The sequence below is a fragment of the Silurus aristotelis genome (genome assembly GCF_946808225.1).
Source record: "Silurus aristotelis genome assembly, chromosome: 22".
In the NCBI taxonomy this organism is placed as follows: Eukaryota; Metazoa; Chordata; class Actinopteri; order Siluriformes; family Siluridae; genus Silurus; species Silurus aristotelis.
The window spans coordinates 13,712,505-13,737,570 of NC_139595.1; the positions used below are offsets into that span (position 1 = coordinate 13,712,505).

Sequence of the window (25,066 nt, forward strand, 5' to 3'; positions counted from 1 at the left end):
GCTCCAGGCTTGGGACCGGCACTAAGGCTTGTGCAAACCTAATGGCTGGGGTCGGTTTCCTGACCGGGGATCGAACCGGGACCACAGTGGTGAGAGCGCCGCATCCTAACCACTAGACCACCAGGGAACCTTTAATATTTGATAATAATGTTAGATAATAAATGCAGGGTAATTACCATATTTAGCAGCTTTTGCAGCAGCATATCCTGCTAATAATAAGGAGAGAAAAATAAATAATAAATTGGGCGGTCATTGAGACATGTAAAGTTCTTTCACATGTTATACCGTATATTATGTAACAACTCTGCTCTTACCACCCTGGCCTCCTAGACCTAGAACTCCACCAAGACCACCTCTAGCACCTGAAACCAAAGTCACACATCTCTATTTGCTAATGTCTTTATAAATAGTTTAACAAAAAATTTTTTAAAGCATTTCTAGGAAACGTTTTATTTGAGCACTGATATCATTACCATATTTGGCTGCTGCTTTTGCTTGAGCAGGTGAGAGACCTGTTAAATGAGAGCGTGTTTTTTTATTCTGTTACAATAATCGGCTCAAAATGTAAATAAGAGTATGGTAACAATGAATGGGATAATTATGAGATTACTTTTGTAAAATTATATATTTCTTTAATGTAGGAAAAGTTACAACTTGATAATGTATGAAGTTTCACTCATGGTAATATGTATGCACACACCTGTTCCAGGAAAAACTCCTCCAGTTCCTGGTACAACACCACTACCACCAGCAGCTCCTTAAAGGAAATAAATCAAGAACCTCTAAGAGAAGATTTATAAACAGATCTATTCAATAGAATTTCTAAGTGGACCATTTTAGGCAGCTGGTAAGGAGGCACCAAGTTAAAGCTGGTTCTATATTTAGAGATTTATACAACTAACTTACTTATAACACATTTGTACAACTAACTTATACAACTAACAAAAAAAGATTTGACTGTTTTCCAATCCACTGGCAATATATACTGAATGGGGTAGTAATGTGTCAAACAGTTCTACAGCAGAACATCCCATTTTATTGTCTTCGATTACTGGACTACTTGATTTAGTACATATTTTTAAGCAGTACCTTCAGCTACAGCATGATACAAGTTTGGTATTTGTTAACATAAAAAGGAACGTGTGAATTGATGAATGTGTTTTGCAAGTTATTGCATGTATAATGTTTTTGCACTGATTTGATTTGAAATCTAAATTTCTCTGTAGCCTGTGCTGTGCCACATTTAGCTTCTAATTCTAATCAGGTCTGATCGTATTTGGCTGTTTGTCTACTTGCTGCTCATTCAGCATCTTAAAGAAAGATGGATTACCATATTTAGCAGCTTTGGCCTGAGCAGGTGTAAGACCTCCTGCAAATGAAATGAAAGAAAAAGAGAGTCTCAGTGCATGTTATCCTCGACCAGTTTCGTTCAATGAGCATTTAGATTGCAAAATATCTGTGAGAAATCAATATAATTGAGTCATGTGATGGAAGCAGGTGAAAATTTAAACTTTGAAAGATCAAGATTTTTTTAAATATTTCTTTTCTTCTGTCAATCTTTCTATCACTTGCACTAGAGAAAGTGATGATCACTCCCTGATATTGCGGTTTGTAATATGCTTTGACTTCAAGTACTTGTTCTGAACTATGAAAACTTCTGTTTACATTTAAATTTGGGGCATTTTGCGCCCTTGTCCAGAGCGCCGTGCAAAAGTGCTTTGAGTCTCTAACAATGAATAAATCTACACTGGTATGCTAGATTACAAAATTAAGTTAAATAAAAAGGCTGTGAAAAGATAAAATCAACCTACAGTTTTTTTTTAGGTTTTTATTGATTTTTTATTTTTGGTATTAATTATTATAATTTTTTTAATGTTAGCAAATCTCTACAACTACACTGTTTCGCTTGCTCACCTGATCCAGGGTAAACTCCAGCGCCTGGTACACCTACCCCACCCAAACCAGCACCTGGTACACCACCCCCACCCAAACCAGTTCCAGCTCCACCTATAACAGAAATATTTCATTTAAGAGAATTCATTGTAAGGTTTCATATTCTAATCTATTAAATAATATTCCAATACTGTACTCAATAGTTATTCTATGCCATGTGGAAGTTTATTAGTACTGTACATGTGGAATACTGATCTTTTTCAAAAATACTTTAAACAACAACTATGCTGTTTGCTATGGTCTCTCATGCTATGCTATGCTGATTTATACACTGACCAGGCATAGCTTTATGGCCACCAATCAGGCATAACATTATGACCACCTGCCTAATATTGTGTTGGTTCCCCTTTTGCTGGCAAAACAGTCCTGACCCAGCATTAACATTTTCAGCAATTTGAGCTACAGGAGCTCGTCTGTTCGAACGGACGACACGGACCAGCCTTCGCTCCCCCCATGCATCAATTAGCCTTGACCATGAACCTTTCACCGGTTCACCACTGTTCCTTCCTTGGACCACTTTTGATAGATACTGAGCCCTGGAACACCCCACAAGAGCTGCAGTTTTGAAGATGCTCTGGCCAAGTCATGTAGCCATCACAATTTGGCCCTTATCAAACTCAAACCCTTAAGCTTGTCCATTTTTTCTTTAAGAATAAATTGTTCACTTGCTGCCTCTAACGAGTGTAATGATGAAGAGATAATCTGCATTATTTACTCACTGGTCATAATGTTATTATGTCATAATGTTATGCCTGGTCGGTGTATACTGTAGATAATAGGATATTCAAATTTGAAATTTCATATTATGGAACATTTTTCTGAAGTGGTTTCACAATTAGTAAACTTAAACTTATATCTTTATTACTATTCCAATTAAACTAATTAGCTGCATTAATAAACTGCCCTGTCCCAATTTTACTAAGCTGTGTTTTGGACATCAAATTCAAAATGTCCTTATTTCTTTCCTTAAAATATTTTTCCTCTGTTTAAATGTTTGATATATTTTCTATTTTTTTTTTGTTAATTAAATGAATTTGTTTATGAGATTTGCAAATAAATTTTTTTTTTAAATTCTTATACACAGCTTGTTCCAACTGTTTTGGAATTGGGGTTGTATTTGTTTATTGTTTGTAAAAAAAAAAAAATTAATTACCATATTTAGCTGCTTTGGCCTGGGCAGGTGTGAGACCTGCTGCAAGTGAAAAAATAGAGAATTAATACACTGTGCTATATTTGCTTCAGTTGTGACTAAGACACTAGTGAGTCTTTTCCAAAGGTCCAAAAAATGGTGTATGCAGTATATGGGGTGCCGCAATGAATGGGTGCTGTTGCATGTAGTGTATTTTTTCTTCTCTTGTATTTGTATATTTTCCTTTTTTTTTTTTTTTAAGGGGTCCCAATCGTGATCTTGCATACCCCTTAGCAAATGTGCAGTGTCACGCCTGGCCTTGGATACATCAGATCAACAGTCATATACCAGGATTTTTACAACAGCTGTTTTGTCATTTCCTTGTGTGGCCACTAGAGGGCAGGCAATGTACACTACATGAAACTCTCCTTACCAGCCTTATATCAGCAGTGGAGAGCCACCTGTACCAAGAACTCATAACATGTTCTAAAACCATCTCTACCCTCTCTCTACCCTCTCTTTACCCTCTCTCTACCCCCTCTCTCTCTCACCTGTTCCAGGATAAACTCCTCCAGTTCCTGGTACAAAGCCTCCTCCTGTACCTGCATATGGGGAATAGAAAATAAATAATTATTAATGGTTTGCTTCATGAAAATAATGTAAATAACTGTTAATTTGCATTAGTTATTTTATAGTCATTAAATTTGCAGTTATTTTTAGTTTATACACATAAATATAATAGTGCAATGAGATTACATATATTTTCAATTATTTTAATAAACAGTTAATCTATGTTTATAATAGTACATTTATATATTTTTATTTAATGCTATCCTCTCCAGTTTGTCAAATTCATCCTGTGTTTTGGGCCATTCATCAGTTTTTGCAGTTGAAGCAGGGCTATCTTGCTGAAAGAAGCCACTGGATGGCGTGTACTTTGTCTGTAACTATGTTTTAGAGAGTGATACGTGTCAAACTGACATCCACAGTCTCTACTTGCTTGCCTTCTTTCTATCACCCTCTTGGCATCATCGCTTTCCCATGTAAACAATTCATTAACACATGGCTTTTCACATGAAAAAAAAAAGTGATTTATCAGAGCAGGCAATTTTCTTCCATTGCTCCTTGGTCTAGTTCTGATGCTCACATGCCCATTGTAAGTGCATTCATGACAGGGAGGTGGTAGCTCTGTAGTTGCAGCACTGAACTCTGGGTCAGAAGGTCCCAAGTACAAATCCCAGTACCACCACGCTGGCACTGACCTTGAGCAAGGCCCTTTACCCTCCACTGCCCAGTTGCAATTCACTTTGGATAAAGGCATCTGCCAAATTCCATAAAAATAAATGTAATGGACAGAGGTCCACATGGGCACTCTGACCAGCCTGTGATATGCAACAAGCTGTGATGCTTGGTGTGTTTTGACACCAGCATTATCGTTTTCACCAATTCATGCTAAAGTAATCTGTATGATCAGACCAGACAAGCTAGTTTGGGTTCAACCTGTCATTGGTTTTACTGGTTGTGCTTCCTTATAACAGTTTTGGTCTACTAACCAACACGTAATGAGAACACCACAGAAAGCATATTGTTCTGAAGCTTTTACCCAGCAGTCTAACCATCAAAACTTGTCAAAGTCACTTACATCCTTACCCTCGCTCATTTACCAGCTTCTAAAACACCAACTTTGAGAACTGACTCTTTACTTGCTGCCTAAAATACACTTCTTGAGAGGTATCATTGTAATTATCACCTGTCAGTGGTTTTAATTATATATATATATATATATATATATATATATATATATATATATATATATATATATATATATATATATATATATACATATATATATATATATATATATATATACATATATATATATATATGTATATATATATATATATATATATATATATATATATACATATATATATATATATATATATATATATATATATATATATATATATATATATATATATATATATATATATATATAAAAATTTGTTTCACTGATTTTCCCGGTCTCTCGTGGGTAGCACGATAGACCAAAAAACTTATAGGAAATAGTTTTTTTGGAGTTTTATGTTGAAATAAAGTAAACATAATTATTAATTATAAAATTAAGTAAAATGTTAATACAGTACAGTACTGTATACATAAAATAGCATTTTTGTGATGCAGTCCGTTTATCGCATTTTTTTAATTATAGCGATAAACGGTAGATTACTGTATATATACACACACACACACACACAGACACACACATATATATATATATATATATATATATATATATATATATATATATATATATATACATACACACACACACAACACACACACACACACACACACACACACACACACACACACACTTGGACAATATTAAGGAAAAATGTACCAGCTACACCAGGGTAAACGCCAGCTCCTGGGACTCCACCTGCACCTCCCAAAAATAAACCAGCTCCAGCACCTAGTGAAAAGTGTAACAGGGTTAAGACAGGCCTTTGTAACAGCTAGCAGGAGTAAGAGGTGTGCTTCATTAGTAATTTTATCATTTGTTTCTTATCTTTAAAGATAAAGTATGTAGGACCTTTTGCTGAAGTCTTTAGGATATTTGTTAACGGAAAGAAGTGGACAAACTTGACACAAATACATTGTAATCAGAGTTTCTTAAACTACTGTAGCTCACAAATGACAGTCACACAAAATGTTTATTTAAACCCTCTGCTTGCCTGAAATGTGTTATTTTAATTGCTGATGTAGCCATTGTGTTGCATGCTAAAACTTTCCATTGTATGCCCAACATTTTGGACCGAACAAAGTACATGGAGAAGCACACTGGCTAACATAACATTGCTAAGAGCAGGTATTATAGTTCTGTAGATTCTCTACATAGTTTTTGGGCTAGATGTATCCATTAGCGATAAAGAAAGTCAGGGAAAGCTCCTACAGCAGAGCAGCCCATTTCCTTTTAACTAAGTTTAGCTAGCTAGCTAAGATAAGTACTGTAGCTAGTTCATTCCAGTTCTGGGCTAATTCCAGTGTCATTGCTTTAGGTTATCTGGTAAATAAAATAGTAATAGAAATAGTCATTTCACAATTGGTGGCTTCACTATTTAGGCATACTGTTAAGAAGAGGCAGCTTTAAATTCTATTCTTACACGAGTTCTTTCCATCCAGCAGCACAACGCATGAAACAAAATGTTCTTTCATTAGTAGCTTTGATTTGCTTTTTTCTTCATTGGAGAAGGAAAAATATGTAGCATGGAAGCACAAGGGATGATTACCATATTTAGCAGCTTTAGCTTGAGCAGGGGTGAGAACTCCTGCACCTACTGAATGATACATCAAACACAGAAAAAGCAACTGGTTAGACTTAACTATATTTGTATAATATGATCATATAACATGACAAAGCTATCGTGGTCATTAAGTATTTATTGCACATTGTATCAACTTCATGACCTGAAGATTGAGTGAGTGTGTAAGGGCTTGAAAAGAAGTAAACGCAAATGGTAAAGATAGTGGTTTCACTTTACTCACCTCCAGTTCCAGGGTAAACTCCTCCAGGTCCTACACCATAAAAACCACCTAAACCAGCACCAGGTCCAGCTCCACCTAAACCAGCACCAGTTCCAGCTCCACCCAATCCTGCACCAGCACCTGATAAACACATAAAATGAACACCAGTAATTCCTTTATTGTGTGCCATACATTAAGATTATGCATTTAATACGTACAACTTACCATATTTAGCAGCCTTGGCTTGAGCTGGTGAAAGACCACCTACACCTGATCAAATACAAAAAGAACCTTTTATATGTCACATACAGTATCTCACAAAAGTGAATAGACCCCTCACATTTCAGCAACCATTTTAGTATATCTTATAAAGAGACAATATTATAGTAATGAAACTTGGATATATTTTAAGTCAGTGTGCAGCTTGTACAGCAGTATAGATTTATTGTCCTCTGAAAATAACTCACCACACAGCCATTATTGTCAAAATAGCTGGCAACAAATGTGAGTACACCCTAAGTGATAAAAGCTGTAAGTCACGTAACGCTGTGTCAATCAAAGCCGCATGTCGTATTCATCATGTTCATGTTTTTGTCTGCTTGACAGGACCATACAAATTTGTATATCTTGTATTAGAGTAGTTCAAACTTTGTTTTGAGTAAAATTCTCTTATACCACAAGATGTACATCATGGCACCTCATGGCAAAGAACTCTCTGAGGATTTGAGAATTATAATCCTTGCTCTCCACACAGATGACCTAGAAGAAGTTCGGTATCACCCTGAAACTGAGTTACAGTACAGTGGCCAGAGTCATACAGAGGTTTTCCAAAACGGCTTTCACTCGAAACAGGCCTTGCAAGGGTTGATCAAAGAAGTTGAGTCCTTGTGCAGTGCTTTGGGCACAGAAGCTGGCTTCAAAAACAGATGCATGGGTGGTGCCAGCATTGCTTTAGAGGTTGCAGAAGCGTAAGGTCCGCTTGTCAGTGCTCAGCCCATATGCCATACACTGCAACAAGTCAATTTGCATGACCAGAAGGAAGCCTCTTCTGAAGCTGTCTCACAAGAAACAGTTTGCTAAAGACAACAGATGAGATTAAGATGAACTTGTTTGGCTCAGATGATGTCCAGCATGTGTGGTGACACCCTTGTGAGGAGCACCGAGAAAATTGTGCCTTACCTACAGTCAAGAATGGTTCTGGTGCTGCATAAGTGCTGCTGGTACTGGGGAGCTGCAGTTCATTGAGGGAAACATGGATTACAACATGTACTGTGACATTTTGAAGCAGAACATGATGCTCTCCCCCCCAAACAGCAGTTTTCCAACATAATAACGACCTCAAACACACTGCCGAGATGACAACTGCCTTGCTGAGGAAGCTGAAGGTGAAAGCGACAAAGTTGGTGAGTATTTACCCAAACCTGAACCGTATTGAAAACCTGTGGGCATCCTCAAGTGGAAGGTGGAGAAGCGCAATGTGTCTAATGTGTCTAGCTCTGTGATTTCATTGTGGATGAGTGGAAGAGAATCCCAGCAACAACCTGTGCAGCTCTTATTAATTCCATGCCCAGGAGGATTAAGGCAGTGAAATATAACAATGGTGTTCATGCAAAATATTGACAATTTGGACACAGTTTTGACATGTTCACTTAGGATGTACTCACTTTTGTTGCCAGTTCTTCAGACAATAATTTCTGCATGTTGATTTTTTTAGAGGACTGTACTAATATATAAGCTACACATTGTCTGTTTTAAAATATATCCAGTTTTCATTTCTATAGTATTGTCACTTGAAAAAAAATTAACATGTAATATGATCTTATGACATGACAAAGCTATCATGGTCATTGAGTATTGCACATTGTATCAACTTCATGACCTGAAGATTGAGTGAGTGTGTAATGGCTTGAAAAGAAGTAAACGAAAATGGTAAAGATAGTGATTTCACTTTACTCACCTCCAGTTCCAGGGTAAACTCCTCCAGGTCCTACACCACCAAGACCACCTAAACCAGCACCAGGTCCGGCTCCACCTAAACCAGCACCAGTTCCAGCTCCACCCAATCCTGCACCAGCACCTGATAAACACATAAAATGAACATCGGTAACTCCTTTATTGTGTTCCATACATTAAGATTATGCATTTAATACGTACAACTTACCATATTTAGCAGCCTTGGCTTGAGCTGGTGAAAGACCACCTACACCTGATCAAATACAAGAAGAACCCTTTATATGTCACATACAGTATCTCACAAAAGTGAATAGACCCCTCACATTTCAGCAACCATTTTAGTATATCTTATAAAGAGACAATATTATAGTAATGAAACTTGGATATATTCCAAGTTAGTGTGCAGCTTGTACAGCAGTATAGATTTATTGTCCTCTGAAAATAACTCACCACACAGCCATTATTGTCAAAATAGCTGGCAACAAAAGTGAGTACACCCTAAGTGATAAAAGCTGTATGTCATGTAACGCTGTGTCAAGCAAAGCCGCATGTCGTATTCATCATGTTCATGTTTTTGTCTGCTTGACAGGACCATACAAATTTGTATATCTTGTATTAGAGTAGTTCAAACTTTGTTTTGAGTACAATTCTCTTATACCACTAGATGTTCATCTTGGCACCTCATGGCAAAAAACTCTCTGAGGATTTGAGAATTATAATCCTTGCTCTCCACACAGATGACCTAGAAGAAGTTCGGTATTACCCTGAAACTGAGTTACAGTACAGTGGCCAGAGTCATACAGAGGTTTTCCAAAACCGGCTTCCACTCGAAACAGGCCTTGCAAGGGTTGATCAAAGAAGTTGAGTCCTTGTGCAGTGCTTTAGGCGCAGAAGCTGGCTTCAAAAACAGATGCATGGGTGGTGCCAGCATTGCTTTAGAGGTTACAGAAGCGTAAGGTCTGCTCATCAGTGCTCAGCCCATATGCCATACACTGCAACAAGTCAATTTGCATGACCAGAAGGAAGCCTCTTCTGAAGCTGTCTCACAAGAAACTGTTTGCTAAAGACAACAGATGAGATTAAGATGAACTTGTTTGGCTCAGATGATGTCCAGCATGTGTGGTTACACCCTTGTGAGGAGCACCGAGAAAATTGTGTCTTACCTACAGTCAAGAATAGTCTGGGGCTGCATAAGTGCTGCTGGTACTGGGAAGCTGCAGTTCATTGAGGGAAAACATGGATTACAACATGTACTGTGAAATTTTGAAGCAGAACATGATGCTCTCCCCCCCAAACAGCAGTTTTCCAACATAATAACGACCTCAAACACACTGCCGAGATGACAACTGCCTTGCTGAGGAAGCTGAAGGTAAAGGCGACAAAGTTGGTGAGTATTTCTCCAAACCTGAACCGTATTGAAAACCTGTGGGCATCCTCAAGTGGAAGGTGGAGAAGCGCAATGTGTCTAATGTGTCTAGCTCAGTGATTTCATTGTGGAGGAGTGGAAGAGAATCCCAGCAACAACCTGTGCAGCTCTAATTAATTACATGCCCAGGAGGATTAAGGCAGTGAAATATAACAACGGTGTTCATGCAAAATATTGACACTTTGGACACAGTTTTGACATGTTCACTTAGGGTGTACTCACTTTTGCTGCCAGTTCTTCAGACAATAATTTCCGCATGTTGATTTTTTAGAGGACTGTACTGATATACAAGCTACACATTGTCTATTTTAAAATATATGCAGTTTTCATTTCTATAGTATTGTCACTTGAAAACATTTAACATGTAATATGATCTTATGACATGACAAAGCTATCATGGTCATGGAGTATTGCACATTGTATCAACTTCATGATCTAAAGATTGAGTGAGTGTGTAAGGGCTTGAAAAGAAGTAAACGAAAGGGTAAAGATTGTGATTTCACTTTACTCACCTCCAGTTCCAGGGTAAACTCCTCCAGGTCCTACACCACCAAAACCACCTAAACCAGCACCAGGTCCGGCTCCACCTAAACCAGCACCAGTTCCAGCTCCACCCAATCCTGCACCAGCACCTGATAAACACATAAAATGAACATCGGTAACTCCTTTATTGTGTGCCATACATTAACATTATGCATTTTATACATACAACTTACCATATTTAGCAGCCTTGGCTTGAGCTGGTGAAAGACCACCTACACCTGATCAAATACAAAAAGAAACCTTTATATGTCACATACAGTATCTCACAAAAGTAAGTAGACCCCTCACATTTCAGCAACCATTTTAGTATATCTTATAAAGAGACAATATTATAGTAATGAAACTTGGATATATTTTAAGTCAGTGTGCAGCTTGTACAGCAGTATAGATTTATTGTCCTCTGAAAATAACTCACCACACAGCCATTATTGTCAAAATAGCTGGCAACAAAAGTGAGTACCCTCTAAGTGATAAAAGCTGTATGTCACGTAACGCTGTGTCAATCAAAGCCGCATGTCGTATTCATCATGTTCATGTTTTTGTCTGCTTGACAGGACCATACAAATTTGTATATCTTGTATTAGAGTATTTCAAACTTTGTGTTCTGAGTACAATTCTCTCATTCTGACCACGAGATGTACATCATGGCACCTCATGGCAAAGAACTCTCTGAGAATTTGAGAATTATAATTGTTGCTCTCCACACAGATGACCTAGAAGAAGTTCGGTATCACCCTGAAACTGAGTTACAGTACAGTGGCCAGAGTCATACAGAGGTTTTCCAAAACGGCTTCCACTCGAAACAGGCCTTGCAAGGGTTGATCAAAGAAGTTGAGTTCTCGTGCAGTGCTTTGGGCACAGAAGCTGGCTTCAAAAACAGATGCATGGGTGGTGCCAGCATTGCTTTAGAGGTTGCAGAAGCGTAAGGTCCGCTTGTCAGTGCTCAGCCCATATGCCAAACACTGCAACAAGTCAATTTGCATGACCAGAAGGAAGCCTCTTCTGAAGCTGTCTCACAAGAAACAGTTTGCTAAAGACAACAGATGAGATTAAGATGAACTTGTTTGGCTCAGATGATGTCCAGCATGTGTGGTGACACCCTGTTGAGGAGCACCGAGAAAATTGTCTTACCTACAGTCAAGAATGGTCTGGGGCTGCATAAGTGCTGCTGGTACTGGGGAGCTGCAGTTCATTGAGGGAAACATAGATTACAACATGTACTGTGACATTTTGAAGCAGAACATGATGCTCTCCCCCCCAAACAGCAGTTTTCCAACATAATAACGACCTCAAACACACTGCCGAGATGACAACTGCCTTGCTGAGGAAGCTGAAGGTGAAGACAACAAAGTTGGTGAGTATTTCTCCAAACCTGAACCGTATTGAAAACCTGTGGGCATCCTCAAGTGGAAGGTGGAGAAGCGCAATGTGTCTAATGTGTCTAGCTCAGTGATTTCATTGTGGAGGAGTGGAAAAGGAGCCCAGCAACAACCTGTGCAGGTCTAATGAATTCCATGCCCAGGAGGATTAAGGCAGTAAAATATAACAATGTTGCTCACACAAAATATTGACACTTTGGACACAGTTTTGACATGTTCACTTAGGGTATACTCACTTTTGTTTCCAGTTCTTCAGACAATAATTTTTGCATGTTGATTTTTTTAGAGGACTGTACTGATATACAAGCTACACATTGTCTATTTTAAAATATATCCAGTTTTCATTTCTATAGTATTGTCCCTTAAAAAAATTAACATGTAATATGATCTTATGACATGACAAAGCTATCATGGTCATGGAGTATTGCACATTGTATCAACTTCATGACCTGAAGATTGAGTGAGTGTGTAAGGGCTTGAAAAGAAGTAAACGCAAATGGTAAAGATAGTGATTTCACTTTACTCACCTCCAGTTCCAGGGTAAACTCCTCCAGGTCCTACACCACCAAGACCACCTAAACCAGCACCAGGTCCAGCTCCACCTAAACCAGCACCAGTTCCAGCTCCACCCAATCCTGCACCAGCACCTGATAAACACATAAAATGAACATCAGTAACTCCTTTATTGTGTGCCATACATTAACATTATGCATTTAATATGTACAACTTACCATATTTAGCAGCCTTGGCTTGAGCTGGTGAAAGACCACCTACACCTGATCAAATACAAAAAGAACCCTTTATATGTCACATACAGTATCTCACAAAAGTGAATAGACCCCTCACATTTCAGCAACCATTTTAGTATATCTTATAAAGAGACAATATTATAGTAATGAAACTTGGATATATTCCAAGTCAGTGTGCAGCTTGTACAGCAGTATAGATTTATTGTCCTCTGAAAATAACTCACCACACAGCCATTATTGTCAAAATAGCTGGCAACAAAAGTGAGTACACCCTAAGTGATAAAAGCTGTATGTCACGTAACGCTGTGTCAAGCAAAGCCGCATGTCATATTCATCATGTTCATGTTTTTGTCTGCTTGACAGGACCATACAAATTTGTATATCTTGTATTAGAGTATTTCAAACTTTGTGTTTTGAGTACAATTCTCTCATTCTGACCACTAGATGTTCATCTTGGCACCTCATGGCAAAGAACTCTCTGAGGATTTGGGAATTATAATTGTTGCTTTCCACACAGATGACCTAGAAGAAGTTCGGTATTACCCTGAAACTGAGTTACAGTACAGTGGCCAGAGTCATACAGAGGTTTTTTTTAAATGGCTTCCACTCGAAACAGGCCTTGCAAGGGTTGATCAAAGAAGTTGAGTCCTTGTGCAGTGCTTTAGGCGCAGAAGCTGGCTTCAAAAACAGATGCATGGGTGGTGCCAGCATTGCTTTAGAGGTTGCAGACGCATAAGGTCTGCTTGTCAGTGCTCAGCCCATATGCCATACACTGCAACAAGTCAATTTGCATGACCAGAAGGAAGCCTCTTCTGAAGCTGTCTCACAAGAAACAGGTTGCTGAAGACAACGGATGAGACTAAGATTAACTTGTTTGGCTCAGATGATGCCCAGCATATGTGGTTACACCCTGGTGAGGAGCACCGAGAAAACTGTCTTACCTACAGTCAAGAATGGTCTGGGGCTGCATAAGTGCTGCTGGTACTGGGGAGCTGCAGTTCATTGAGGGAAACATAGATTACAACATGTACTGTGACATTTTGAAGCAGAACATGATGCTCTCCCCCCCAAACAGCAGTTTTCCAACATAATAACGACCTCAAACACACTGCCGAGATGACAACTGCCTTGCTGAGGAAGCTGAAGGTGAAGGCGGCAAAGTTGCAGAGTATTTCCCCAAACTTGAACCCTATTGAAAACCTGTGGGCATCCTCAAGTGGAAGGTGGAGAAGCGCAAGGTGTCTAATGTGTCTAGCTCTGTGATTTATTTGTGGAGGAGTGGAAGAGGATCCCAGCAACAACCTGTGCAGCTCTAATGAATTCCATGCTCAGGAGGATTAAGGCAGTAAAATATAACATTGGTGCTCACACAAAATATTGACACTTTGGACACAGTTTTGACATGTTCACTTAGGGTGTACTCACTTTTGTTGCCAGTTCTTCAGACAGTAATTTCCGCATGTTGATTCTTTTTAGAGGACTGTACTGATATACAAGCTACACATTGTCTATTTTAAAATAAATGCAGATTTCATTTCTATAGTATTGACATTTAATAAAATTATTGCTGAAATGTGAGGGGTGTACTGAGTTTTGTGAAATACTGTATACATTACAGCAGAGTGAAATTATTTCCATTGCTTAATCCAGGTTTTTAGTAAATTATAGTCAGAATTCAGGATCAGCCATGGTACAGAGCAGCTTCCAGAGCAGATAAGGTGAATGGCTTTGCTTAAGGGCTTGAACCCCCAAGCTTCTGATCAGCAACCCAGAGCAACTAAACACTGTCCCCTAGTGCAACCATTTCAGAGTCATGCAATTTAAAGTTTTCCCAAATTTTGAAAGAACTAATATAGCTGTGTGCTCATTTTTTCACCTCCAACACCTGGATAAAATCCAGCTCCTAGTACACCTCCAACTCCACCTAAGCCGGCTCCAGGAACACCTCCAATCCCACTCACGCCAGCTCCGGGGCCTAGAAGAAAGTGTGATACTCACCCTTAAAATACTATAATATAACCAGTAAATTAAAGACGAGAGCACATTACAGTGACACCACACAGACCAAGAAAGCATTACTATCAAGTATGAACAGCTCAAGCTTTCAATTTGCTTTAGTGGTTTGCTTTCACCATCTGATTTGCTCTCTATAAAGTTTAAATGTGACAACGCAAATCTGTTAACCTTTGGCATGAAAGTGAGACATTACCGTATTTAGCAGCTTTGGCCTGTGCAGCTGAGACACCTAAGTTCCCCATACCTATACACAAAGAGGGCAAATCAGCCAATAACCATGCATTCTTAGCTTCAGGTATTGCTTGAATGTGTGTTAAAAATTAATCTGCAGCCAGTGCTATTTGCAGCAGTGTTCTAATCGTGGCCACTGCATAACCATGCGTCCTTTATGCTTATTACACACCAGTGCCTGTGGGAAAGCCTGGGTTAGCGCCTTTGCCACCAGGTAATCCTGCACCAGTACCAAAGCCACCAAAACCTGAAGCATAGCACGTGAGAGTTAGGCAACATGCCAACACAATCAATAAATGAGCAAATTACAAAAAAGCTTATGCATGCATTTACTTAAAGGAATAGTACAATACCATATGGAGGTTTGCCTCCAGTATAAGGGGATCCGCCTATTGGGACAACAGACAATGTAAGAGAACTTATACCTTCCCCAGAGAATAGTGGTGGCCAACTATTCACATGGCATATAATAGTAGAAAATGGGAAGCATACAATGTTGCAATATAAACAATAGATTAATAGACATTTACTAGGATGAGGTTAGTACTAATTTGGTATTTTCTCCATTTTCTAGAGCTACTACAGGTTTGGATTAAGATAATACAGTACTTTAGCACTAAAATCTTCAAGGAAACCCTAGAAGTGTAAAAAATGAGTGATGAATACAGCATGTGCAGCTGAATCCCATTAAAGCATGATCTAATCTAATCTAAGCATGATCGAATCAAAACCTGGAAAACATTAAATAATTCGAGCTGGTGTTACTCTAAAAAATTCGACATTTCCATCTCCAAACATTATATTTTCACTTTACATTATATTCTTTTTTGATCTTCCCAAAAAAAGTGGTTTGGGATAAAGAAACAATTTCTCTTATCTGGATAATCAACACACCTAATAATACTGATTATTTAACTTCCAGTGGTCTCGGTATATACATTTTAGAAATATCCAAAAAAGAATGATGGAAATGCAGGAGTTAGTTACATTTTTCTTTGCCGATTAGAAGATTATGTTTGATTTTGAGGTCTGAATCATTGACAGTCCAAATACATACAGTACGTTAATTACAAAAAATATAGTCATTTGTTTTTTTCCTCTCTAAACATAATGCTGGGTCCATAAAGAGAACTTGGGTGTTCCAGATCAGTACACTATGGATAATACTCACTGAAACATAAGTAGTTTTGACAATAATTAAAACTGTACTACAATAAAAAGGGAACACCCTGATGTGTGACCAAATTTATACTTAACACAATTATAAAAATAATATATTAATATACTCCTAGCTAACCACTGACTGCTAGATTTGTTGCCATGCATCCCGTTTCTTGTTCATTAATTAGATTACTATAAGCTTTAACAGTATATAGTGATGACAATGAAGTTAAAGTAAACATTATACCTGGGTATTTTGGAGATTTGAGAGGGTATCCATGAAAGACCCCTGGTTGCATCTGGCCTGGCACAATACCAGTACCTGTTAAGCAGAACAGACATAATCAGAAGCACAACAATATTGTACTTTTGGTTTGTGTTGTCAATAAAATCAAGTACAAATATATTATATTGGCTAAATAAAATAGGGTAAATGCTTTTTTATGTATGACTGTAGTCATCAATAACTGTCATGATACAGCTAAGGAACTTGCATCACAGACTCCAAATCAGGTTCCCTAAACTTCAGATTTTACACACCTGTTCTTACCTAGGAAACATAGTCCCTGTCCATAAGTAATTTAGCAGTGAACTAATAACATTCCAAGATATGTTGTGATTTTGGTTTTGACTCAGTTGTGCTCTTTGAATTTACCCTCATTAAGCCTGGTTGTTGATAAACCTTGTTTCTGGATTTGTGTTTTGGGCTGCTTCCCTGGTTCTTTAATAAAGAAATAATTTACTTGCACTTGCATCCAATCTGCCATCTGTCTGGCAGAAGACACTGCTGATCAGTGATGCAGCAGTTCTGCCTAAGCAGAAGCAGGCATTAGCAGCGTAAGGCTGTTTGGTCAGAAAACAACAAGACCATCTCACTGTCTCACAAGGAAGGTGAAGCTGAATATGCTCTTTAGATCAGAATACTACATACAGACAATGTATGGTACAAACCTGCACTTAAGGTTGCATTTCTTTAAGGGTTAAGACAGGATGTGATCACTAAAGTAACATGCTGGGATAAATAGACATTCTCAGACTGCCTCATTGACTTCTCTATTAGCCTAGCCTGAAAATCTGTTCCAGATCCAGAGAATACCTGTGATTAAGAACCTATGTAAACTGTGCAAAATGTACTCATCATGTGGGAATGTGTAAAGCACTCCTATTGTGGCAGCTTAATTTAACTACAACTTTGTTGTAAAGCAACTTCATGCAGAATCATTTTGAACATTTTGAGGAGGTACCATAACACATCACACCTCAGAGACCTCAATTTCCTGGTCATGTTCTCAGCAAGCCTTTTCAACGTCTTAGGCGACAACCATATATTCAACTTTCTTTTTGGCTCCACTCAAATATCCAACACATTTACTATCTATCTGCATTTGTATTAAACTGTAAAATATTATTATACTGTGCATCTCTCAGAAACTCTCAAACAACTGATGTTAAAGGTGTAAATGTTTAGCCCCACCTGGTTGCAATTACTTTCAGGCATTAAGTAATAAGTACTACATACAGGGAAAATACTTTTCATTTACTCTCACATGGTAAGCCACATGAACCATGTCAAGAAGATGCTGGAGAAAACTTCTGGACTATTAAGTTAAATAGCAAGTAGGGAGTAATAATGGATTCAACCAAGGTCATTGTGGATTTGCAAACATCCATAGAAGGTTCCTTTGGAACCCCTTAGCTGCTCTCTTCACTTCACTACTCAAGAATTGCGTGTTAAAGCTTGCATAGAAAAGCAATAATTTTTTACTTGTTACATACTGTATATATTATAGCACAGTGAATGTTCACATACTGTATATCAGCTTGTTAGGAAGCTGGGGTCAGACATTATACAGTGCCCCCAGAGCAAAGAGGGTTAAGGGCCTTGTTCAAGGGCCAAGAAGTGGCAGGTTTGCAATACTGGGGCTTAAACCCCCATCATAATTTTTTGGCAGTTGTGTAGAGTATTTAAGTAAATGTACTTTGTTACTGCACGTAAATAGATTTTTGGCTACTTTTTTTTATTTTTACTGAGTATCAAAGATATTAAAAACTTTGACTCTTTACTCAACTACATTTATGATTAAATATATGTACTTTTTACTTCACTATATTTTATTTGACAATATTTCACAACCCCTCAACCTACAAAATTCCAGGATTATGAGGATATCAGATTCCCCTTGTTCCAGTGGAATGTAAACTCCACTGATTCACCTGTAGTAAAACTTTCTTTCAGCTTCTCCCATTAGGGGTCGCCACAGCGGATCATCCGTATTCATGATCCGCACATTCGATTTGGCACATGTTTTTACGCTGGATGCCCTTCTAACGCAAACCTCCCCATTTATCTGGGCTTGGGACCGGCACTAAGAGTGGCTGGGGTTGGTTCCCTGACCAGGGATCGAACCCGGGCCACTCAGTAAACTTTCAAAAACTTGTACAATATCCACAAGAAAACAATGACTTTGCAGATTGTCTCCAGACAGTAAAACCCAGGTATGTAGCAGAAGCAAAGGTGTGGAGTTCCATCAGAGATTTCATTTTGGTTCACTAAACTAATCGGCATGCGTCAACCCTATCACAAATAAACTTGAATTATCACATCACAGCTGCTTTAACTCTCATTCCTTGTCTTCAAATTGAATTAACTTCTGCCTCCTGGCAAAGACAATCCACACAGTCAAACCCCTCAGCTCCCTTGAAAATAAAAGCAATCTGCATATACAGTCAAGAAGATCCCAGTGGGATGCTGAAGGTTAAATCATGATAGGACTTCCAGCTTCCAAAATTCACCTCTACAGCACAATCCAAGGTGAAAAAGATGATACATAAATTTAGTCACTTGTCCAAGTACCCTGGGCTTCTTATTACATACACCTCTTCAAAATCACATTCATATTATAAATGGACTAGATGTTCAATTAACCATTGCCAAGTCTCTATTGTAGCACTATATTTAACCTTTTGAACCTGTGTATATATTCTGGTTTTGACTTTATTCTGTTGTTATTTTGCTCTTTATCGTTGTCCTGATCGCCTGGTCATTGCTTACTGTTGTTTGTTTGTTTTTTTTTTCACCCCATTTTTAGCTTGGAGTTTTACATTGTTTGCTGCTTGTTAGATTGTTTGTTGCTTTTTACGTATGGAAAACCTGTAGCTGCATCCAACTTTGCTGTCTGTTTGACAAAAATAAAGATCTTACCTGACTTTGGTTTAAGTCCAGATCCTGTTGCTACACCTGGAAGCACACCTAGCCTATTAAATCCTGCAAAACATTTAGGTCTGATGAACACTTTTGAACACATTTTAGAACATTTTTGACCTAATGTAACAAAAATAGCTTTGAAAATATGTTTGACATGCACCTTGACCTGGCAGAATTCCACCTTGAAATGCTCCAGGCACTCCTACTCCTGCAACAAAAAAAAAGAAATTGAAAATCAGATTCAACCACTTTTTAGACTGCAATATTACAATTGCCCCACACAAACAGTTACCTGGCACTGGTGCCTTCCCTGGTTTTGCAGCTTTCCCACCAGGACCCACTCCTGGGAGACCAGTCTGTGGAATGACTGGAGCTAACAGAAATATAAGCACATTGGTAACAGTATTTTAACATAAAGATGCTCTGGTGAGAGCAGAATCTCTCGAGGACCCTGTGTAAATATATATTCAAATGTTGGATCTGCGAGATATCAAAAGGCTTGGAGTGGAAAACAGAGATTATGGACTAGATGATGGCCATATTAGGCAAGCCACATTGCAAAAACAAACAAAAAAATTTTTTTAAAAATAATAAATTAGGCAAATCATGGTGAATTTCTTAAACAGTATTTTAATTGTTTAAGAAACACAGTGGTAAATGTAGACAGTCTGCCTAAAAATATTTAAAATGTCTAAAAAACAAAATAAATGTGCTTTTGTAGTGAATCATAATCTGGCAAAATAGCAATTCTCTGATGTAGCCAAGAAGTATGAACTATAAACACCAAGAAATTTGAGGATGAATTTTGTAATTGCAGCTTGCCTTTTAAGTTTACAATTATGGTATTCATATTGAAATAAAAAAATGTTTAGGGGATTAAATGGGACTGAATTTAGGACAGGGTAATGTCCTATTAGTTTGTCTGTGAGGTTATTTGTCTTACCTCCACCAGGGAGTGCAGGCCCACCACCAGGTACAGTTCCCCCAGTTCCAGGACCCAGTACTGTCCCTCCAGTACCTGGCCCTAAAGCAAACCACACACACACACACACACACACACACACACACACACACACACACACACACACACACACACACACACACACACACACACACACACACACAATAAGCTATGTTTATTAGTAGGTGTGTAAAGAATTCAATATTATAGTCTCTTATTTTAAGTAATCGAGTTTCTTGCTTCACCTGTCTGTTCCAATATAAGGAAATGAGCTGGCAGTTCTGGATTAAGGACTTGGCACTAGATGTTTCAAAAATGTTCTCTGTTTGCCTAACCTTCTCCTATCTGACGCTGAAGAACAGACATGTCACGCTGCTTTTACAATATGAAGTAAAGCACCAAGTTTATGCAGAAACCACCAGCAAAATTCCCCACAGAAGGTACACTGGTTGATTTGGCTTGAGATCTGATGCTTGTTAATCGAAACCCAGGCCAACTGAAACACCATGAAAAGGCAACCATTATAGAAGGACTGCTGCTGACATACTGCATCATTCTTTTTTTTTATAGACCTCCGGTACTGCCAGTCTGACTGGAATCATGTCCTGACTGAAACTTTAGTGTGTTTAATAGTCACTACTTCAGTAGATGAAAATCTTTAAACTTATAAAAATCACTCATATCTTTTCATAAAGGAGACAATTAGGTTTCTTAGTTTGTTTTTTTGATAATCTAATTTTACTGCTGTGCCAGGGAGAAATGTAATTACACAAATAACAATGTCAAGACAAAATTTTGTACCTCCTTTTCCAGGCTTGAGGCCTAAGACACATGAAAAAAAGGATAACATTGATATTGAGCAATGCTAAATTCACAGGATAGTACCAACATCTGGCAGATTTGAATGATTTACAATTCAAAATCTTCAATAGAAATTGACTTAAGTGCCACAATTAACCTGCTTTTCCAAGTCCTCCAGCTCCTGTTCCAGGAATAACTCCACCACCATATCCACCATAACCACCTAATTGAATAAATACAAAAACAAGCTCAGGGTGAAACAATAATGTTCTGACAAATCTGTGGATGTAGATTCTGCTGCAATTACTTTGTTCTGGTAGTTTAAAGAAAAATCCACCTCAAACAACGAACAAGCTTTATAATGTGATCTTTAGTAGTGTCTGATATTCATTTTATACTGAAATATTACAAATGTAACTACAAAAAAAATCTTATTTATATCTTTATTCATTTACTGTATATTGTCTGATTTACAAACAGAGATCTGTTTTTGCATTTAGTAAATTTTTATTGTAAAGTTTCCTAAATTATACACAATGTTGTTGATTACCTGCCTATAAGAACTACATTATAGTCTGTCAACCAGTTTCCAAAACGTCAACATTCAAATTAAAGCTGCCAACAATGCCATTCTGTTCGGCATCTTATAAATTATCTAAAGTATCTGTTGTAACTGAGTGCAACTACTGTACATTGTACTGTAGTGTCAGCACAGCACACAACCTCGAAATCTCAGCAGGAATAAAAAAAAAAATCCTTTATTCTCCAATAAATAATATCAATGCAAATTTGTTTTTAAAAGTTTAAGAGTGGAATGTAAAGTCTGGATAAAAATCTTAATAAGTTTACTTACATATTTACCACATTTTGAAAGAATTAAAAAACTTTCTATTTGTTACATTTTTCAACACCCCATCACTGCATTTCCCTGTATTGATATACTGCCATAAGTCATATGGGGACATTTAGCATCAGAGAGCTTTAAAGACATTAATTCCTAACAAATATAAGCTCAAACAGATGTGACAGCAAGAATGAGAGAATATCCGTCACCCTAATACAGTCTTTTATCGCTTTGTGTTTATTAAAACAAGCTGTATAATGACAGATACTATCTAGCTAAATGCTAATAGCCATACATACATACTTTGCTAATGTAAGGGATTAAGAAGATAGATAGATAGATAGATAGATAGATAGATAGATAGATAGATAGATAGATAGATAGATAGATAGATAGATAGATAGATAGTAAACCTCTAAGTAAAGCTGATAGCTAGATAGTAAAGCTGTTGCTAGTTAGCATTAACTATTTCTTTGGTTCAGTGTTAAAAATAACAGATTTAATATAGGCAAGTAAAACTAGTGTGAGCTAAGTGTCTGTTTCTTTTGCTGCATCTTTCCTGTACTTTGTCTTTCATGCATTATGTCATGGGTTGAGGCCCATGGATTAATGTCAGCTGGCTTGTGGTTTTACTTCTAGAATACATGATAGGTGGCCTGTCATGCACATTGTCATATTTAATTTTACCTAATCTGACATCAGATTGTATTAACACACTTTGCTAAACTGCAGGAGCCTTGTTATGTAGTCATGGCTACAGAGCAAAGTTAGCAGTCAGAAATAGCTGAAAACAGGAACACTTTTTCATCAGGACCATAACAAATGAATATGTCTTGTGTTTTAAAAAACTGCAGTAATTAAGGAATTTATTATCATTAGATATTATTAAACAAATGATGAAAAAAAAGGAATAGGAACTGAAGATAAATGTAAGAGCTAAGTCGCAATGCTTATAAAATTAGAAAGATGTTATTATTAGTCGATCACTGAGCACTGAAAAACCTTTCCTGAAAGCCAAAATGACAATTACATTTTATCTCAGCTGTTTCTAATATAATTAACATTTTGCATAATTCATAAATTACATTTAAGTCACTGTGAATGTATTTTGATGTAGACTTTAACTTTATGACATGAGTAATTGCAGTTTATTTAAATTAGTTTGTGTACTTGGGAATTTGGGTAGAATTTAGGTTCTTGGCTAGGATTTTTAAAGACAGATAGATTCTTGAGCTTTGAGTATAATATGGCAGACATACAATGCTATTCCCCAGAGTTAATACAGATTAACGATACTACACCTCCAGGTCTGAATCCTCCAGTACCCAGGCCACCTGCTCCTAAGCCTCCATAACCTTCGAAGAGAAAAAGAAAAACAATATTTAAGGGCAGAATGGGATGCTGGATATATTAGTCATTAATTTCCTTTGGTTAGCACCTAGCACATTTCAAACCTGCAATAAGAATTTTATTTGGCAGGCGAGACAAGCACTCTTTTCAGCCCATGAATAACAGATGGGTCAGTTTAGTAATGTGAAAGAGAGAGAAACAAAAAGTGAGAGAGTGATTGAGGGAGAGAGAGGTACAAGCCATTTGGATGCTTTGAACAATTTTTTTGGCTTTGGGAAAAAGGAGTTTGAACTCATTGAATATTTATGTCAAGACCGTGTTCTCGTCCCACATGGAGATCGTGTTCTCTTCTCACATGGAAGTGCTACACAAATGGAATCATTCATCAGACTGCATTTTTACTTTATGACACAGAGTGAGCGGAAGAGAGATTGGAGCAAGATGAGCAGAAGAATGCTTAGTCTGTCATTCGTACTTCTGTCACTATAAATCTGATAATCAAGCTACCATTAATGGTAAGAAAAAACCCAACAACAACAGTAAAGCAAATTGAGAAGGACAAGGCTAAACATATTTACTATCTCGGGTCTCTGCTAAATATGATGAGGCATGTCCGTCCTCCTGCAAAGAGTTTTACGATTGAGTCTGAATTGTACAATGATGAACATGTTGTGAAAAGATTATTTTATAATGTAAGGTTGATGTATTCTGACCTTGCAAGGCAAAGATTAGATACAGAGCATTTTTTAACAGACGATTTGCTTGATCTAGTGTAGGACTGCAGTCCTTTGCACAACCATTATCACTAGCCACGTTTACATGTCCACTTTTTATCATTCTGATTCAAATCATTCCGACTGAAAGATTTGCTGGATTGTTTACATGAGATGTTAGCTAATCCGATATGGTGGCACTTTTAATCGCCTTTGTGACATGCGCCTACAGGGATACAGGCCTACAAGGATACAGTAATCCCCCGTTTATTTAGTGTTTTGGTCTATCATGCTATCCACGAGAGGAAAATCAGCTAAATGAATAAATTATGTGGCAAATGCAATTCCGCAATAAACGGGGGGTGTGAGATTCGAACCACGGTAAAGCGGGTGATTACTGTATCTCCCATGACTACCCCTCCCTCTGCCGAAAAGCAGACGCGTGTGGATGAAGGTCCATAGTAAGGACTGGTGGGAGCAGGTTGTTTTGCTGGAATGGAAACTAAACTTCGTTCAACTAGTGTTTGTGTGGACTGGTAGAGGAATTTATGGCCCCAGAAGAAGAGACTGTCAAAAAACGTCAAATAAATTGTTTGTGTACCACTTCTGCAAGTAATCAGTTTCAAGTGTTTACAAGGCAGAATTTTTATTTTCTTCGGTTTGTAGAAAGGTTTATCCCACCCCTCTCAAACCAATTACAGTTTAATTTGGTTTGGGAATTTTTATTCCGATTGAGGTGTTTATATGACGCATTTTCATTCGGTTTGGACTTTTAAACCGTTTACAATGGTCCATGTAAATGCACCTACTGGCAATTTACACTCAAAGTTGTTAAACTGCTAACCTGCTTTACTATTTACAAATAAGTAGTCTTTAGCAGAGTTATTGTTATATTATTCCATAGAATATTCTGGCATTGAAACACAACTGATTGAGACATTATTCCTGACAAAGGACATTATTTAGGGATTAGAAAAAGGAGGACTTCTTTTGAGATAAATTCTGTCTCAGGGACATGTGTCAACTAATGTGAGCCTATTCCTAAACTTTCTCGCATTCTTAAAATCTATCATTATCCTAATACATGCTAGCTGATCTCCTGTTATCCATCACGAAAAGGAATC

The 25,066-nt window shown here is 37.7% G+C and overlaps 1 protein-coding gene across 50 annotated transcripts in view; it reads right to left on the reverse strand.

The window, feature by feature from the left end:
• The window catches only part of elna (elastin a), a 73,215-nt gene that overhangs the window by 18,716 nt on the left and 29,433 nt on the right, over positions 1-25,066 (reverse strand). For 45 of the 50 annotated variants that reach the window (XM_083525570.1, XM_083525565.1, XM_083525569.1 and 42 more), the window contains exons 6-35: positions 23,181-23,234; positions 21,193-21,258; positions 21,036-21,056; positions 20,217-20,297; positions 19,566-19,646; positions 19,434-19,481; positions 19,271-19,333; positions 16,316-16,390; positions 15,261-15,296; positions 15,080-15,154; positions 14,870-14,920; positions 14,537-14,635; positions 12,643-12,687; positions 12,439-12,558; positions 10,706-10,750; positions 10,502-10,621; positions 8,772-8,816; positions 8,568-8,687; positions 6,836-6,880; positions 6,632-6,751; positions 6,376-6,423; positions 5,487-5,558; positions 3,634-3,684; positions 3,107-3,145; positions 1,915-2,007; positions 1,331-1,369; positions 701-757; positions 474-512; positions 315-362; positions 177-209 (exon numbers count right to left, since the gene is read on the reverse strand). In XM_083525570.1, coding sequence (XP_083381696.1) covers positions 177-209; positions 315-362; positions 474-512; positions 701-757; positions 1,331-1,369; positions 1,915-2,007; positions 3,107-3,145; positions 3,634-3,684; positions 5,487-5,558; positions 6,376-6,423; positions 6,632-6,751; positions 6,836-6,880; positions 8,568-8,687; positions 8,772-8,816; positions 10,502-10,621; positions 10,706-10,750; positions 12,439-12,558; positions 12,643-12,687; positions 14,537-14,635; positions 14,870-14,920; positions 15,080-15,154; positions 15,261-15,296; positions 16,316-16,390; positions 19,271-19,333; positions 19,434-19,481; positions 19,566-19,646; positions 20,217-20,297; positions 21,036-21,056; positions 21,193-21,258; positions 23,181-23,234 — 1,929 coding nt within the window. The remainder of the gene's footprint in view (positions 1-176; positions 210-314; positions 363-473; positions 513-700; positions 758-1,330; positions 1,370-1,914; positions 2,008-3,106; positions 3,146-3,633; positions 3,685-5,486; positions 5,559-6,375; positions 6,424-6,631; positions 6,752-6,835; positions 6,881-8,567; positions 8,688-8,771; positions 8,817-10,501; positions 10,622-10,705; positions 10,751-12,438; positions 12,559-12,642; positions 12,688-14,536; positions 14,636-14,869; positions 14,921-15,079; positions 15,155-15,260; positions 15,297-16,315; positions 16,391-19,270; positions 19,334-19,433; positions 19,482-19,565; positions 19,647-20,216; positions 20,298-21,035; positions 21,057-21,192; positions 21,259-23,180; positions 23,235-25,066) is intronic. The other 5 variants (XM_083525562.1, XM_083525549.1, XM_083525560.1 and 2 more) reach the window with 4 other exon arrangements.